Source organism: Pygocentrus nattereri, chromosome 23, assembly GCF_015220715.1.
Source record: "Pygocentrus nattereri isolate fPygNat1 chromosome 23, fPygNat1.pri, whole genome shotgun sequence".
Lineage (NCBI taxonomy): Eukaryota > Metazoa > Chordata > Actinopteri > Characiformes > Serrasalmidae > Pygocentrus > Pygocentrus nattereri.
In genome coordinates, this window is record NC_051233.1 from 8,925,407 (window position 1) to 8,944,254 (window position 18,848).

An 18,848-nucleotide genomic window follows, 5' to 3' on the forward strand; every position below is an offset into this window, starting at 1 on the left:
GGACACCTTACTGAAAGTACAGTACTATGCAAAAGTTTTCAGCACCCAAGAAAATTCTATTTAAAAGGCTGGTAAATAAGCATTTGTGTGCCTGGAAAAACAATAACATTTGAATAAATACAAATCTGATATATTTATGTGTATTAATAATTTCTAAACCTATCCTGTAAGAAGCCCACTTGCAGGTGTCCTATTGTACATGGTTTGGCTACCCATCGTTGATTAACTCACATTGGTTGCACTTTTCAGATCAGTAATAAGTAATAAAATAGTAATGTTATGGTAACAAGCTGTGTCTGTACATCATACTGTGTCTGACCATTTAAAGACATAATAGGTAAGAAACAAAGTAAAAATGAGCAAATTTGTATTTTACAACACTGACACTACATCATTTTACCAGAACTACTGCACTGTTTTGGGTTCATAACCCAACAATATAAAACACTATAAGGATTTCAAAGAATTGACTAAATCCAGGGCTGATAATCAGCTCAAGAGATCATGTACTTTATACAATTAATTACGTATTTTTCCACACCTCCAAAGTTCAGTCTTAGATGTTGGTTACATTTTTTGCTCTCTCATGATCCAAGTAATCCCAAACATGTTCAGTGATGTTGAGATCTGGGCTCTTGGGTGGCCAGTCCACTGTTTAGAACTTATTGTATAGAAACTAAAGAAATGGAGGGACGACTGTAACATAAGCGCAATAATTTTATAAGATACATTTATTTTGGTTTGTTCATCTGAATTTATATGTCCAAATCAAGGCGAATTATTCAGTAACTGCATGGAATAAATGTACATTTTTATTTGATTTATTTATTTTTGTTAAAGCTCCCCTCAAATTAATAGAACATGTGTTTTATGATCTACAAATATTGCTATACACTTTCAATTTACTGCTGAAAGCTAAAAATCTTAGACGCTCTATGAATTATTACCATCTGCTTATAGTTCATAGCCCAGATTTGTGGAAAAATGGGTCAACTTTCAGTAGAAAAAAAAAAAAACTGAGTTCAGCTTCTTTTATAATAAGGGTTTAAAATGACATCACCGTCTATTTGACTGGAAAGAGGAATTAGAGCCTCATACGACACCCACCTTCTGAATGTAGCTTATGAAACATTAAAGTTATGAAGAATATGACGAAGTGCGTTTGGGAACCACTGGTGATCTCAAGGAGTTGAAGAGGTTAAGTTCACCGGTTCAGCATTGCTGTAATAAAGGTAGGTAGCGGTGGTGTAAATACATGAGACCAATAAAATGTTCTGAAATGAGCAAGGCGTGTTCAGTATAATATAAAACAAGCAACTTCAAAGTAACATTAGTGCTTCATCAGCAGAGTTTCTGCTGATACCCATAAACACACAGCACCTTATTATCAGCCAATTTACAGGCCAACATATCCGATATCCAGCTCAAGCCTTATTACAGACACAAAAGCACTCTGACTATGCTGTAGCAGTGCGGTGCAGAAGCCTTTGGCTAATGGGAAATTTTATGAAATACATGTGTGGCTCATTTTAGACATTCCTGGAACACTGATCTGAGGTCAGATTAGAGCTGTTTGTACCAGAGTGGAGGATGATGGTGTGGGTGCTGAAAGCTGGTTTAAAATCAGTGATTTTTATTCAGGCTTGTATGCTCAGGCCACAGAGTCAAGTCCAAACTGGCCAAGTCTGTGTCAAACATGAGCTAATGATTATACGGTTCCCGTTGCCACGAGACTGACACAGGCAATCCGTTCACCATGAACGGTGCCTCTCTTTCCTTCTGTCACTCGGTGTCTCTCTTTTATTTTCTGTCTTTTTCACTCACACTTTCCTCTGAGTGGGAAAACCCCTGAAATGCTGACCACATTAACAAACCTGAAACTGCTGTTTATCTGAGCTTGGTGCCTGTGTGTGTCTGTCTGTGTGAATGTTTTTGTACATTTCAAGCACCTAACTGGATTTAACATTTGCACCAAAGCTACACAGTTAATCTTGTTCATTACTGAGCTTAAGATTAGGTAAGGCTTACTGTGTAGATATCCACACATATTAAATACATAAGAGACATATTATTATTACACATACATTTGCTGTAGGAACAAAACCTACATTTTTTTCATGTCTAAATTTTAAAGTTGATTTAAAAATGTCAGCAGTACATTGCGTCAAAAATTCATGATGAATAAGGCAATAGAAGTGTTCTAAGTTGCTTTAAGTGCATTAATTTACATTAACTTAATTTAAATGAACTTGCACTAAAGTTGCATTTTTTTCTCTCCAGTAAAGCTTTAATTGTGGAGGTACAAGGTTTTGTTCAGACAATGATGATCTGTACAATACACAAGGGACTTATGGCATGTAGGTATATTTACAAATACATATACACACACACAAACCGTACAACTCCTAAGTTTGTCTGCCATTTAAAGTAGCGCTTTTTGTTATAGAGGACAAAATAAACACTACCAGAATGTATCTACTATTTTAAAACACTTGGTAACATTATTATTCACGTAAATACAGAGTTTACATGAACCTCTACCTGGTGTTCACATGATTTCCAACCAGAGTGAACACAGTTCCCAGTTTTCATCACCACGGTCCAGTGAGAGCAGCAGAGGCTGCACGTTCCAACCAGTGAGTGCACATATCATTTATGTCATATAGGCAGTCAATGGTTCAACTCCTCCGTGACTGTAGCGTCTCACTCTCCTTCATACAGCTTTTGAATTCTTGTTGCAGTGGAGGGGAAACTGGAGATTTCTGCTGTGCTGTTGCTTTTGTTAGTTTGGTATTCATTAATTTATCCACAGGTCTCTTGCTAGCTCTGTCCAGTGAAGACTGCTGAAGGTATTTCTTTAAAAGCCATTCAAAAGCAGTATTTGAATGAGAGGGCTACAATCGCAGATCCTATCACAGTAACATACAGTCTGCGACTGGGCTTCAGTCTGCGCTACGGATGGTCTGAAGGTTTCAAAATAGGAGAAGACAATAACCGTATAAAATTAACTGCTGCTACTTATTTACTTATCGTTACTCATCATATTAATGTATTATTAACACTTTAACTTTGAGAGCTTTAAATATTATGTACCTAAATAATATATATTTAACATATTTTAGATAATTTCACACCACACACACTAAATATTGGGACATATTATTACATATAGGTACTTTCCTGTTTAACATATATGGACGTATCACTGTTGTCAGAACAAAACGTCTTTCCATTTTTGTTGTTTTTCATTTCTGACTTTACTTGAAAATGGCAGCTGCTCTTTACACTGTGCAAATGTCATGTTAACGTTACTAACAAAAATGGTGAAAATTCTCTTTACATTAATTTTAGAATGTTTTTTCCCTTCTCCTTTAAATTCACCATATGAAAGATAGAAGGATTTGTTCAGCAAACAGCAAAGATATGTATGAACCCATGTCCTGATATTGCATAAAAACAAACCAGTGTGTGTGTGTGTGTGTGTGTGTGTGTGTTTGCATGTGTTCTGTTTTCTGAACCCATGATGAATCAGCAGGCTTTATGAGCTTGGCGCCGTCTCTATCTTTATGAGGGTTTGCCGGGACCCACCCCCCAGCACCTCCACCCTTCATAATGAAAATCACTCTCCTCTCCTCCCTTCCAATCCCTCCAGCAAACTGACATCACAGCCACCCGGGACAAAATTCAATCAAAGCCCGCGACCTTCTGCCTTACGGCAAAACAAAAAGCCAAACACAGATGGTTCAGTCTGGATCAGGATTTGGTACGATCCACAACAGCACTGTACTGTATCTGGCTCCTCAATGACTTTGGGGATAGTTCTATTACATGTATACCGGATGAACAATGTATAATATGTAGTATTATATGATATAAAAACCTGAGATTTATTCTTATTGGGAGAAATTCCACAGATAAAACCTCAATGTTGACCTTGCTTATTTTTTTATTAAAATGCAATATACACCAACAGGCCACCACATTAAGTACAGATCCTTATTTCTACACTCACTGTCCAGGTTCTCAGCTCCACTTACCATATACCATACCATAACATCTGCCTCTTAACATGTGTAACTGGTGGATTCATGTCCATCTACATTTTGTCTAAAAGTGACCAACGAACACTCAGGAAATCATTAAGGACTGACCCATCATGTCAGAAAGCCTTCATTCTTCATTCAGTCCACATCAGAGACACATGCGAAACGGCGTGCAAAAGGTTTACAGCCACTGAAGCTGCTACAGTATCATGTGATATGCAATTGACTTTGAGGGCAAATTTAAGATGAAAATGATTGTAGACCACAAACGGTTAAAATCTGCAACGGTAACAACATTTTTAATTGATGGAATTAGCGAGAAAAAAAATACAACTAAAGACTGCAGCTGTGGCCTTGACTAAACAGTGGAAATTCAGTTAGCTACAGTCAAACTCAGGAACTTGGCGGCAGCCAAAGTGAAGTGTTTCCGGAACGTTCTGCAATTAGCAGAGATGTGTGGTGTATTTTAAAGCCGCCTTTTGTTTTTTCGACAGCTGCACTGGAGCAGTGAAGCAGAGCCGAGCTCTGATAAAAAAATAGCTAAGGGCTGATATCAGTTTAGCGGGTATCAGATCTCAGGAGGGCGTGAGGTGAACAAAAACTCACACACACACTTATACACACACACACACACAAACATATTTGTCTTGCTATACATATGAGGACATCCATAGGCTTCTATTGATTTTTGTTTTTACTGTAGCTAAATAACACTACACCTAAACCTAAACCTAACCTTAACCTTAGTATCCAAAATTCTTCTGCTCTTTTAGTTTTCTAATAAGAAAGTAATTGTGGTGAAAACAACACATTCTCAAGTGAGGACAAGTGGAGCAAAATGTCCTCACTTGAGCAAAAATTTCAAATAGTCCTATCATAGTGATTACATAGGGTCCTCACAAGTGTAGCACTACAAGAATACACACACAAATACACACACACACACACACATACACTCACTCACACTCACACACACACACACACTCTCACAAAGCACCCTGATGAGCCAGGCTCTGTTTATGCTAATGCTAATGCAAATTTGTGCCACAGAATGTGCCTCCTAGCGACATTAGCCTCTACAAACAGCCAAAAGTGTCCATCATCTTCTCTGAAGCTCCATAATGAACAGCACCATCATTAAATAAACACTGCATCTAAGCCTATTAATTACAGCTAAAGCTGACTTCTTAACATGATCCTATTACTAATGTGAGCTAAACTGAATTCAGCAAAGCCAATATCACGCCCTGTCTTATTAAAGAGTGAAAAGCAGATGAACGCGTTTTTATTTGTCCTTCAAGAGGATCTTTTTTTTCATCTTTCTCAGGGTTCGTCTTCTCTGCCATCCTTTGAAAATCATGACCTACGGTACTGTGGACAATTTATTCAACTTTGAGTCAGATCAGCATTTACTTTTCAGGGACAGGAATTGACATTTGGCATTGACTTTTCTCAGGAGACTCACTTTCAGTTTTTCAAAGAAATCTGCAGCGATATTTTTCTACACCTCCAAAGTTCAGTCTAAGAACTTTGTTGGTTGCATTTTCTGCTTTCTCATATACAGTCAGTGGTTCAACTCCTCCATGACTGTAGCATCTCTCCTTCATACAGCTTGTGAATTCTTGTTGCAGTGGAGGGGAAACTGGATCTTTCCACTGTGCTGTTGCTTTTGTTAGTTTGGTACTCATAGAATTATCCACAGGTCTCTTGCTAGCTTTGTCCAGCAACTGCTGAAGGTTCACTGTCGAAATTTATTACAGCTTCAATTGTTTTCAGGAGATTCGCTTTCATTTTTTCAAAGAAATCTGCATGAATGTTTTTCCACAATTTAACTAATCCCAAACACATTCAGCCTGGACTCTGGGCTGGTCAGTCCATTGTTCTGAGAACACCAGCAGCTTCTTTGTTCGATTTGCAAATGTTCTTCCTTTCTCAGGGAGGTCTTCTTCATGGCTACAAATCCTTTCAAGATAAATAGCGCTGAGTTGTCTTCTCACAGTGGAAGGATGGACAGAAACACCTGTGGAAATCTTCAGATCTGAAGCAGCTAAAGCTCTATGTACAGTTTATCTCGTGGGGAAAGTTTTGGTGGTCTACCAGATCCTGCAGGTGGTTGTTAGGAGCCTCAATTCTTGCATCCAGTTTTGAAAAATCTTGTTTTTCACTTATTTTTATTTACCTTGTTTATCAAAGCAGATTATCTATGTCTCCTCAAAAATGTCTCACCAAAAATGTATAACTCTACTTACTGGCTGTTTTGACTGGAAATGTAATAAATGATGGTTGTGGTTTCTGAGTTTTACACAGTAGAGCACAGTAGGGCCAAAAATACACTGATATTTGTATAGAACCCACGCAAACACACTCACGTATACAGAGAGAAAGGTAGACAAATGTCACAGAATCATGCTGGAAATCTCCCTCACACACACACACACACACACACACACGGGTAAGAGCTGGCTCATCTGTATGCATGCTGAGGAGTTTTGTAGTGTAAGAAACAGCAGAAGGTTAGGACAGACAGGAGCTGCTAAAGACAATGGGTGCAGCATTCAACACTGTAGCTCAGCTAAAGAGACAGCCAAGTAAATAAGGCTGAGTATCTACACAGGTAACGAAGCAGCAGGGCTGTTTAATACTAACAACAAAAACACTGCTATTGTGACAAAACACTAGTTCTTTGATAAACTGCAAAATATTGCATCAGTGGAATACTGTGCTATATTACAAATGCATTGATGATTCAATAATGTTTCAATTCAATACATTACTCATTAAAGATTTTCATTATTTTGACAAAATTAGTTTAGTTTTGTTGGCTCTAAAGAAGGCATTAGAAAAAAAGAGAGTGCCTTCAGTGATCCTGTGAGCACATCTAAAAATACCCAGATACAGTGTAGCTCAACATATTTACAGCTGGAAAACAAGACTCCCCTAAAGTGTTCTTCCCATGTTTATAACATCACAATTAAAAGAAAAATCCACAGATTTTTGAAAATTCCTTCATTATCAAATAATTAAAATGCAAACAAAGTCATTCAGAGCAGTTTGATGTGAAATGCTCCCCTGTAGATAAACTGACCAAGCATAGTGGCGACAGGAACCTGACTTTCTCTCTCTCTCTCTCTATTTTATATATATATATATATATATATATATATATATATATATATATATATATATATATATATATATATACACACTGCTCAAAAAAATAAAGGGAACACTTAAACAACACAATATAACTCCAAGTAAATCAAACTTCTGGGAAATCAAACTGTCCACTTAGGAAGCAACACTGATTGACAATCAATTTCACAGCTGTTGTACAAATGGAACAGACAACAGGTGGAAATTATTGGCAATTAGCAAGACACACTCAATAAAGGAGTGGTTCTGCAGGTGGGGACCACAGACCACTTCTCAGTACCTTTCTGCTTTCTGGCTGATGTTCTGGTCACTTTTGAATGTTGGTGGTGCTTTCACACTCGTGGTAGCATGAGACGGACTCTACAACCCACACAAGTGGCTCAGGTAGTGCAGCTCATCCAGGATGGCACATCAATGTGAGCTGTGGCAAGAAGGTTTGCTGTGTCTGTCAGCGTAGTGTCCAGAGCCTGGAGGCACTACCAGGAGACAGGCCAGTACACCAGGAGACGTGGAGGAGGCCGTAGGAGGGCAACAACCCAGCAGCAGGACCACTACCTCCGCCTTTGTGCAAGGAGGAACAGGAGGAGCACTGCCAGAGTCCTGCAAAATGACCTCCAGCAGGCAACAAATGTGCATGTGTCTGCACAAACGGTTAGAAACCGACTCCATGAGGATGGTATGAGGGCCTGACGTCCACAGATGGGGGTTGTGCTCACAGCCCAACACCGTGCAGGACGCTTGGCATTTGCCAGAGAACACCAGGATTGGCAAATTCGCCACTGGCGCCCTGTGCTCTTCACAGATGAAAGCAGGTTCACACTGAGCACATGTGACAGACGTGACAGAGTCTGGAGACGCCGTGGAGAGCGATCTGCTGCCTGCAACATCCTTCAGCATGACCAGTTTGGCAGTGGGTCAGTAATGGTGTGGGGTGGCATTTCTTTGGAGGGTCGCACAGCCCCCCATGTGCTCGCCAGAGGAAGCCTGACTGCCATTAGGTACCAAGATGAGATCCTCAGACCCCTTGTGAGACCATATGCTGGTGCGGTTGGCCCTGGGTTCCTCCTAATGCAGGACAATGCTAGACCTCATGTAGCACATCTGGGACATCATGTCTCGCTCCATCCACCAACACCAGGTTTCACCACAGACTGTCCAGGAGTTGGCGGATGCTTTAGTCCAGGTCTGGGAGGAGATCCCTCAGGAGACCATCCGCCACCTCATCAGGAGCAAGCCCAGGCATTGTAGGGAGGTCACACACAATACTGAGCCTCATTTTGACTTGTTTTAAGGACATTACATCAAAGTTGGATCAGCCTGTCGTGTGTTTTTCCACTTTAATTTTGTGTGTGACTCCAAATCCAGGCCTCCATTGGTTAATAAATTTGATTTCCATTGATGATTTTGTGTGATTTTGTTGTCCGCACATTCAACTTTGTACAGAAAAAAGTATTCAATGAGAATATTTCATTCATTCAGATCTAGGATGTGTTATTTGAGTGGTCCCAGAAGAAGGAAAAACCCTACTTCACTTTTAATGTAAGTCAGTGGAACCAGATGTTTCTCAAAGTCATTTTGGGCCGTTTCTTTTGGTCCATTTATCATGAAATATACAAACAAAGTAAAGTAAAGCAGGTATTTTCAAATGTCAAAAAATGAAAAATGGAGATACAAGGCTTTGTTCTGACAACAGCGCTATCTATCTATCTATCTATCTATCTATCTATCTATCTATCTATCTATCTATACATCTATACATACTATATATATTTAAATAAAGAATTAACACTGACAATAAATGGAAGATACAGTCATATGCAAAAGTTTGAGTGCCCTGGTAACTGATTTTCTAAGTGATATAAAATATCACTTATTTTTTTATATAATAAAATAATTACACATCCTCTTCAGAGAAAACACAATTGTAATGCACAATTTCTGTTTATTTGCTTAATTAAACATATTAGGGAAAAAAATAAACATTGTCTTTGCAAAAGTTATGGCATATTTTATTTTCACGTTTTCCCGATATGTTCAACTCAACAAATAGTAATTGTCATATTTAAGTTTGTTCCCTTTTTGTGTTAACTTTTTTTTTTTTAATTAGGATATTCTTTTGTCTAGGACTGCTCACAGTGCAACTCTACAAGGCAGCCTTGATTATGCTCATCACACACTAACAAAAAGTGAACAAGGGAATAAATGAAAAAACCCAAAAGTCGAAGTTGTCACTCAAATTAAAACTGGAATGAAAGTAAGTGGTAGCTGTTGCCATGCCAACCCACCTCAATCAGCATGCAGAGATTATCCTGTCAATCTGGGGACCGCTGTACAAGGATGAGTGAGTTCAGATAAAGGCCTGTAACAGTGTGTGCACATACCTGTACTGCAGAGCCAGGCGCAGGGCAGTGGCGTTGGACTCGTATTTGCCCACTAGCATGCTCATTCTCTCTGCATTGCTCTTACATTCCTCCAGCGTGATGGTCAACAGGTCGTTCTGAGACTTCAAGTGCTCAATACGACTGCAGAGAGAAAACACACACACACACACACACACACACACACACACACACACACACACACACACACACACAGCCCTTAATGAGAATATTTACAAATGCCAGTATCTCCACCGAGATAACCAAAATTTGGCACAAACAAAGTTCAGAAATCTGACTGCAATAGGGATCGTTAGTAAACTAACGTTAAGTACTTGTAAGAGTATGGAATCATTGCTTGACGACGATACCATACTCTAAAGCAGAGGTCACTAATCGGTGGACCGCATTCCAAATCCGGACCCAGATGCTGTCCTATACGGAATTGGACCTACAACCAATAAACTTTAGAGAATTATTTCATTTCTATGGGGTTTTACTGTTTTAATCGGCGTATCATTTCTAGCCTTTACAGTAGCTTTAGTGGCCACAGACTCGCAGACCAATCATGTGTTAAATATCACACGTGATACCAATCAGCCAATCAGATCTGTGCATTACCATTATTATTAATAATAAATTATTTTCTGAAAAATTTTATATTCGATTATATTTTATGTTGGTTGTCATTTAACTCAGTTCCAAGGGGCAAAGTGACCCTCGAAAACAAGGGTTAGGGGTAAAAATGAATGAGATTGGGCCTAGGTACGTCACGGAGATTGAGATTGAGGTGCACTGGTAAGGAAGTTGGGCCAATATTTAAGGTTCACATCATGCACGTTAAGGCACTCCATGTTATGATTAAAGATTAAAAGAGTAAAGTCCATTTGAAACAGGCAAACAAGACAGTCTGACATTTCTACACTGCAGCTATGACCGCTGAAAAGGGCCTAAAAGCACTGTAATCTTTGACTGACACACAGTGGAGTATTTAAATGGATTTGAGACTAAAGGCTGAGGTCTTCCTCTACAGATATCTCCAGTCTGCAGCTTCAGGAACCAGGGGGAACATCAGGGTGTTGATTAGTGAAACTAAACTGGAGGCTTAAGTGCTAAACACTGGATGACTGAGGCTAAATCTGTGTGAAAAGCCGACACGTTTTTGCCTTTAATTTACTTGGTCGTGGATTCTGAGGATTATGGGCGGAAAAATCAAAACATGAAACGTTCTCAAAAACCCACCTGCACAGCCAGGGCCGAATAAATGTGCTCTTTCATTATGTGTGCAGGTTAGTGATAGAGAAAGCCTGGGCTATAGAGTCTCTAAGTTCAGCTGAGGGACAAGTTCATGCTGGTCTAATCTGACCAAGACAGAGGTGGGTGCGTGTTTGTGTACACATTCAGGACAAAACTGTTCTGACTTTGTAAAACGCCGTTTACAAAAATGTTTTCTGTTTTAAAAGTGACCAAAAAAAAAAACATTTATTTTGGTAACTGAGGTTAAGGTCAGGGTTAAATGGAAGAATAAATGACAAAAGCCTGTGTATTTTTCTCCTTCACTGCTTCTGCTGGCGAGATGTCATTTCTTTCTCAAAAAATGTGAGATGTTTTACTTAGTATGTCAAAATAATGACACATTTTCTCAGAATTTGACTCACTATGTCTATACAACAACTTACTAACTTGAGAAAATAATTTTGAGAAACTAAATAATTATTTCAACATAAGTCAAAACGTTGACGAAATAAGCCATTATTTCTACTTAATAAATCAAAATCCTGAGAACATTCATTATTTCAAGATTTCTGAAGTCCAAATTGGACATAGTATTACATGCATATATATATATATATATATATATATATATATATATATATATATATATATATATATATATGTATATAAAAGATATTTGTGACCTCTATCTATCTATCTATCTATCTATACATATATATATATATATGTATATATATATATATATATATATATATATATATATATAAAAACATTATTACTGTGTTAACATCAACAATCCTAATATACAGTGTAGTTTATGTAGTTTACTGGGGGGATATATTATTATGGAGATATATATATAAAACACATAACAATAGCAGGTGCTATACCACCTGTCTGCTTGTATTTCTACCAACAGACTACAAAAAGGCAGAGAATGGGAATCTAATCCGATATCAAAGCTAAAATAAAATTAGTGGCTCAGTGAGCATGAAGGTGTGTGTGTGTGTGTGTGTGTGTGTGTGTTTGAGCCGCACCTATTGAGCCGTTCTGTCTCCACCTCAAACTCGCGGATCTTGTTCTCGGAGATGGCGGAGCCGTGTGAGTAAAGTGTCTGGAAAATCTCCTGGATATTAGAGCAGTCTTGTAGAGAGTGGGCCAGGTGCTCCGCCACGTTACTCGACACCTACACACACGGAGAAACGCACAGCTTATAGAACAGCTTTCACAGATATGGACACTTCTACAGCTTATTCATTTGGCAAAAATGCTCTTTTTGGAACCTCAGTGAGTTTCTAATTCACAGATGGCTTCCTGGAACTGAGCATGTTTGTCTCCAACACAGCTCCACTGTTCTGTAGAGTACTGACAGCAGGGGTGTAATTGGTTCAATAAAATATAGAGATGTCTCAGTTCTGTACAGTTTTCAATACATCAACGGTACCACATAGTATCTTGTCAAGTGAAATGATCTTGAATCTAGTCAATATGCCCAATATTATGCTGTACGCTTATTTTAAGATTATTTATTTCCAAACATTCTGTACCCATTTAAAAAAAAATGATTAAGCACTGTTATCTCCCTATACTGGCAGATAATTTTGCTTGTTTTAAGAAATTTACCTAAAACAAGCTAAATTATGCCAATAGAGTGAGATAATTTTACCTAATAAAATAACTAAAAACAGCTAAATGTACAGAAATAAGCTAGATCATTTTATTAAGAGCACAACCACCTCAAAATAAGAAATTAGAAGAAATTAGACATATCGACTGGAATTAAGATAATTTCACTTGACAAGATACTATTTTTTGCAGTGTCAACAATAAAGACTAGCAGCAGCGAGTGCGTTTTCACGCTCTCAATAATGAGATCATACTTGGATTTCTGAAGTTATCTGATTACTCAAATCATGTAAACAGCACACTCTGATTTCTAAGACTGGAATAAGGTCTAGAAATGTGGTTAAGAAATCTGATAGAGAGCTGGGTTTTAGCCAGGTAATCAGATTTGTCAGTGCATGTGAACTCTTAGTCAGATTTCTCAGTCTGAGAATATGTGAACACAGTCTTGGTACCGGAAATAAGTGAGCAGCGTCACTGTGAGACGCAGGAAAACACCTTTGGAGCGTCGCTGAAACCGACTACATGCTTGACGAAATGGAGAATTTAAATGTTCTTCATCTTCTAGATAATTTCTATTCCTAGTTTCAGGAAAATGGGCGCTTTTTTTGCGGCATAAAGTTCTGATTACTGCCTGACTCATGTAAACCCAGAGTTTTCCCATTATCTGATTATTCAAGTCCATGTAAACGTGTTGATCAGATCACTGATAAAATCTGATTTTCTGCAGTTATCGGATTATTAAGTGCATGTAAACACATTCACTGTTTATGAGCTAGTATGCGCTTATGAGGAATGGGCGTCCCCCCCTGCTTTCTAAATGGGAGCAATATTTTTAGGCTGGGGGGCTGGTGGGGGTCTGCCCTCAATACCCACATTTACATGCAGCCTAATAATCTGTTAAAAATCCAACTAATAGCTCATTTGGAATAGAATATGTCCATGTATAAACTTCAATCTGAATAGACTAATCCGACTGAGACCACTGGGAATACAATTTCTATCTGATTGAATGAGGTGGAATATCCTGTAAGTAATCTGTTAAATAGTAGAATAATAACACATCTCCAATGGGAACGTGTCGGTACATTTGCGCATGTGCGTCATGTCATAGTAAAACTTTCTAACGTTCAACATAGCGGAGCGGAAACTCGTCTGCAGAGGAGACAAAGTTTACGCTTTGTGATCTTTAAAGGACGGCAGTGGGACGGACATCCAGCTTATGGGTCTCAGATCACAACGTCTTCCTATCAGCCTTCTTTAATAAGGACATATGAAGTGCATTTTTCTGAGTCTGACATCATTTTAGAGCAATTACAGACACAAGCGCGCCAACTGAAAACTTGCTGACATCCGCTGTCATGGTAATGTTTACTCTAAGTGGTACTCCACGCCGTCATTCCGCGTCATTTTGGATCGGATCGCTGTAGTGCAAATGTAAACGAAGATTTTCCATTACACCTCAGTCTAAATCTGTATTCAGAATGTATTCAGTCAGATTAGCAAAAACCTCTGCATGGAAACAAAGCCAGTGTGAGCTTGATTGTTTATTTACACTTCATACAAAAAGTAGCTGGTATTAAAATGAGTACTTATTTAGTCCAGCCTGTTGAATAGCTTGAGCAGCAGCAGATCAACAGTGAAACAGATACATGGTCACTGCAGCTGCGCTTTATACAGTCTTTATCTCAAAGGCTTTATTTTCATGGAATTCTTTAATGGAAATCACATAAATAATGATCAATATCCTTTGGTAATAAAATTTAGACGGGTTTTATGGCTGTCTCTTCTCTTTAAATGAACACTAAAGTGAATTGCGTACTTATAGCACCCCACGCTGGAGACCCCTCAGACTGCGGAATGGGAGTTCCAAAGCCACATCCCAAAAATATTAAAAAGCTATGTTATATATTAACAAATCACAGAAAGAAGGGAGCAAAAGTGTATGTGATAAATGTGTGGGTTTTTTTTGGGGGGGGGTTGGGGGGGGGGAGTGGGAGTGGGGGGGGGGGGTCACCTTCTGTGTCACTTTGGGCCGGTCTGGCAGGCTGCCAGCAGCTTGCAGAGAGACAGGCCTCTCAAATCCCTTGCTGCTTTAGAGATAACACTCACTCTGCTCTTATCTCTCTTTCTCTCTCTCTCTCTCTCTCTCTCTCTCTCTCTCTCTCATGCGGTCACTCTGAAAGCTCTTCAGTGTTGGGGGGGGTTGAGCTGACTCTGCATGGCTGTGCTGTGCCTCACGCTCTTTTTCTCTCTCTCTTTCTCCTTTCTACTACTCCCTCTTTACTCTCTCTCTTTCCTTCATTGTTTCCCCTCTCTACCCTTAACTCTCTCTCTTTCTCCCTTCCCACCTCTCTCATCCTCACTCTCCCTATGCCTCACTGACTCTCTACCGGTCACTCTTTCTCTCTCCACACTCCATCTCTCTTCCCTTCTCTCCAGCTGTCTCTCTACTCTACACTCTATCTCTCCCTTCACTTTTACTCACACACTCTCTCTCTCTGCCCTTCATACACACACCCTCTGTCCCTTCACTCTTTTTCTTTCCTTCTCTCTTTTCCTCACTCTCTCTATTCTTTACTCTTTATGTCACTCTTGTTACCCTTCACTTTCTCTCATGCTCTCTTCCCTTCTCATTCTCTTCTTGCTCCCTTCTCTCCCTCTCTATCTCCTTCATGTTCTTTCTCTGTGACACGCTGTCTTTTTCTCCTTCCTTCTCTCTCTCCCTCTCGGTTCACTGCTTCCTCCTCTCTCCTCAGCTCCATTATCACTCTTCTTCTGTTAGACTCGCACCAGCTACTCTGTCTCACACACAAGCACGCACACACACACACACAAACAGACACACACGCACACACACACACACACACAAACACACATGCACACACACACACGCACACACACACACAAACAGACACACATGCACACACACACACACAAACACACACACAAGCACACACACACACACACAAACAGACACACACGCACACAAACACACAAACACACGCACACACACACACACACACACTCTCTCTCTCTCTCTCTCTCTCTTACCCCAATGCTGCTGATCTCTGAGCCCAGCACCGCTCTCTCAGTTGACGATGACTCTGAGCGCGTTTTGGACAGCTTGACTCGTTCCGCCACCTGCATGAAAACAAAGAAGCTTATCTTTAATATACTTGTTATAATAAACAAACTAATTTATTATTATTATTATTATTATTATTATTTAAAGTCTTGTTGGAAATTTGATTTATCTTCTGTTTACTTTGCTTTAATTGTTATTTATTGTTAAACAGCATTAATGCTGAAGCGTTTAAGAAGCTACCTCCACTGCTGTTCTTGTGGTTTGAACAACTACACCAAATAGTACAACACCCCCAAGGAGGATGTCCTGGGGCAGAACATAGTAAGGTATTTACGACAGGATTCAAATGTCCCACGCAGATCTGTGTGACTCTATTGGGGGTGTGGGGTCAGTTGTATTGCATAAAAGCTGTGTGTTTGAGCTGCTGCTCAGATGGGGTGAGACTAAGGCAGATATACTGAGTGCTCTCTTTTTAATAAAACCATCATTCCTTCTGCAAACCCCCGTCTCCTGAATCTCTTCCAAGGCAAGATCAAGATTTACAACAATGGTGACGAGGACAGGATGAGCAGTATAAGCGTTGCTCAAAGAGCTGATGGTGTGACTTCACAAGCTGAGGTAGCCCAGCTGCTCAGTACCGCTGTGTTAAAGAACGTGTTCCAAGGAACAGCGTGACAGCGCTGAGAGCCAGAGAGCACATGAGAACGCAAGAAGAATTTGAAGGCCAAGAGTAAAGTGAGTTTAGGGAAAACTCAGTCCAGCTCAGTTCGTGGGGCAGTCATCCCCAAGGTGGCAGGCAAACTTTTAAAACTAATCCAGAAAGCATTCTGGTTTTCTGCCGTTCTCACAGAGGATGAACAATTCAAATAATGACAGCTGCTGTGGGAGTGTATTTATAGCCAATTACACATGAGCAGGACAATAGATGGTAGGTTAAAACCTTCTGTGAAGGTTTTAGCTATGGTAAAAAAAAGTTCAGTCCTTCACTGTTTAAGGCTGCTGCATTGGGTTCTGCGCAACCTGTAGGTGCCCTTAATGGTTTTATGACTGCATGTCCTCGCATGCAGGACCATGGTGGCCAGTGGTTCAGCTCCTGTAGATGTAATTACTGCCAAACAAGCAGCAACTGGCTTTGCCCTCACAGTTTCTAAAAGTTTGTTTTATAATTTGCCTTCAAAAGAGTTTGAAGCCTCATCCTTAGTGACTGCGGTAGTGTCTGATCCTCAAGATGGGCTAGTTCAATAATGCCAGGTAGTTAAATGTTACTGCTTGGTCAGGAGCATCTGTTGTTTCCCTGTGGTAGAATCATATGATATCAGATATCCTCATATGATTAACTGGTGAGATTATGTTGAGACAAGTCTGTTACAGAATTTCGGTCATGTTTGAAACACAGGCTGAAAGGATTAGCATCAGTAAACTGCTAACTGTCTTTACAGTGATGGATTAGGACATGCTCATCACAGTCTGCCATGTTCATGTTAATGAGAGAGGCTCTTATAAGCTTAACATTAGCTCATAGTTCAAGTCTGACAATAGTACTAGCCTCACCTTAGCTAGTCTGGTTCAGGTCTGCAGAACGGATAAAGGTTTGTAAGGAGCACTGGTGGTCTCAGATCGGAACAAAAGGGAAAAAGTCAGATCTAACAACAGCAGGGAGACATTTGTCTTCGTAGTAAAGTGAAGAATGATGTGTGGATTAACAGGAGCACGCAGTCTTTATTCCTAACCTGGCTGAGTTTTGAAGTTATGTAATAAAACACATACATATGAGCTAAGATGAATAATGGAGACGAACTGGGGTAGTTGGTACTTTTAAGTTTTAGAACAACTGAATTTGAATTCAACAGGTTTGGGAATCTCCAAGAAGGGAGAAGTTTGACTGATTCTGGTAAAACAGAAACTGAAATATAATAATGCATCAGGCCAGTCGAGAAGTACATATAGAATTCATTTTCATTTGTAGATCTCGACTCAGTCCTGCAAGGGTCTCAGAGTGTTTTTTTTTTACCACATGCAGTGGCAAAGTTTCGGTGTAGCTTCTAAGAAAAGGATTTAGCCCATGATTTGCCTGCATTTAGCATGATCTGATGGTTCTTTACAGCAGGTGGAGGGCGATGCATTTTTTATAACATGTTAGAGTGTTTGGAGCTCTTTAGCAAACAGCAAGCAATTTTAATACAAGGCTTCAAGGAAGTTCTAAGTACTTTTAGTTAAGGTTGTAACAGTGCTAAGGGTAAAAATCTGGACATGCTTCACACTGTAAATAGTGCTACCTTTAAATTAGGGACATGGGTGACAACTGGCAACATCAGGTCCCAGGGATCAAACTTAAAAACAAAGATTCCCTTTCCCCCTTGTACAACTAGCATCCCTCACTCCTCTTGGAGTTGTAGGACTCACACTAGGCAGGGATAGATAGATGGATGGATGGATGGATGGATGGATGGATACTTTATTGATCCCGAAGGAAATTTAGCAAGATGTAGACTTTCACAGGGTATGAAGAAAAAGTTCAGTACAGTTGTTTAATTCATCTGTATGATTTCCATCAGGCACTGCTGCTGCTGTTTGGGTTGGTTGTTTGTGTGCTTCCAGGGAAATCCAAGGCAGTGTGAGAGGAACTCAGGATGCTTAAATTGATGGAACAAGGGAGGCTGCGGGTTTCTTTGAAGTCCCATTCGACCAGACATGACCTGTTCAAGAAACACTGCTGGAGTGATGGCATCTGATGTCCTACGCTGGAGAATTCATCTTTGTTGTCACCAAGATATAAAGGACTAAAATGTTCTAAGAAGCAGTTAAGATGACAAAGCCATGAAGACCTATTCAAACATGTCACTAAGCAAACTTCAGTAGTCAAATGTATTGTAGTGAACGCTTAATATGCGTTTGGGAGGGGGGATTGCTGGAAATTGTTTCGATTTTTTTCTGTTTTCTTTCCTCTGCTTTAATTGTTATTCATTGTTAAACAGTATTAATGCTGAAGGGTTTAACAAGCCACCTCCATTTCTGTTCTTGTGGTTTGAACAACTACACCAAATGGCTGTACAACACCCCCAAGTAGGATGTCCTGGGGCAGAACACAGTAAGGTATTTACGACAGGATTCAAATGTCCCACATGGAACAAACATCCTTAAATCACTGCTGCCCGAACAAAACCTTGTATCTCCATTTTTGCCGTTTTTCAATGTTTACGATCATTTGAAAATGTCTGTTGCTCTTCACGTTACGTGTAAATTTCTTGATGGACCAAAGAAACGTCTCAAAATGATCTTGAAAAAAGTCTGGTTCCATTGACTTACAATAAAAATAAAGCATATTTT

General features: G+C 39.6%; 1 protein-coding gene across 3 annotated transcripts in view; it reads right to left on the minus strand.

Moving 5' to 3' along the window:
* The window catches only part of mcc (MCC regulator of WNT signaling pathway), a 185,819-nt gene that overhangs the window by 35,769 nt on the left and 131,202 nt on the right, over positions 1–18,848 (minus strand). For all 3 annotated transcript variants that reach the window (XM_017702946.2, XM_017702949.2, XM_017702948.2), the window contains 3 exons: positions 15,488–15,577; positions 11,848–11,996; positions 9,578–9,718 (listed from right to left, as the gene is read on the minus strand). In XM_017702946.2, the coding sequence (XP_017558435.1) occupies positions 9,578–9,718; positions 11,848–11,996; positions 15,488–15,577 (380 nt within the window). The remainder of the gene's footprint in view (positions 1–9,577; positions 9,719–11,847; positions 11,997–15,487; positions 15,578–18,848) is intronic.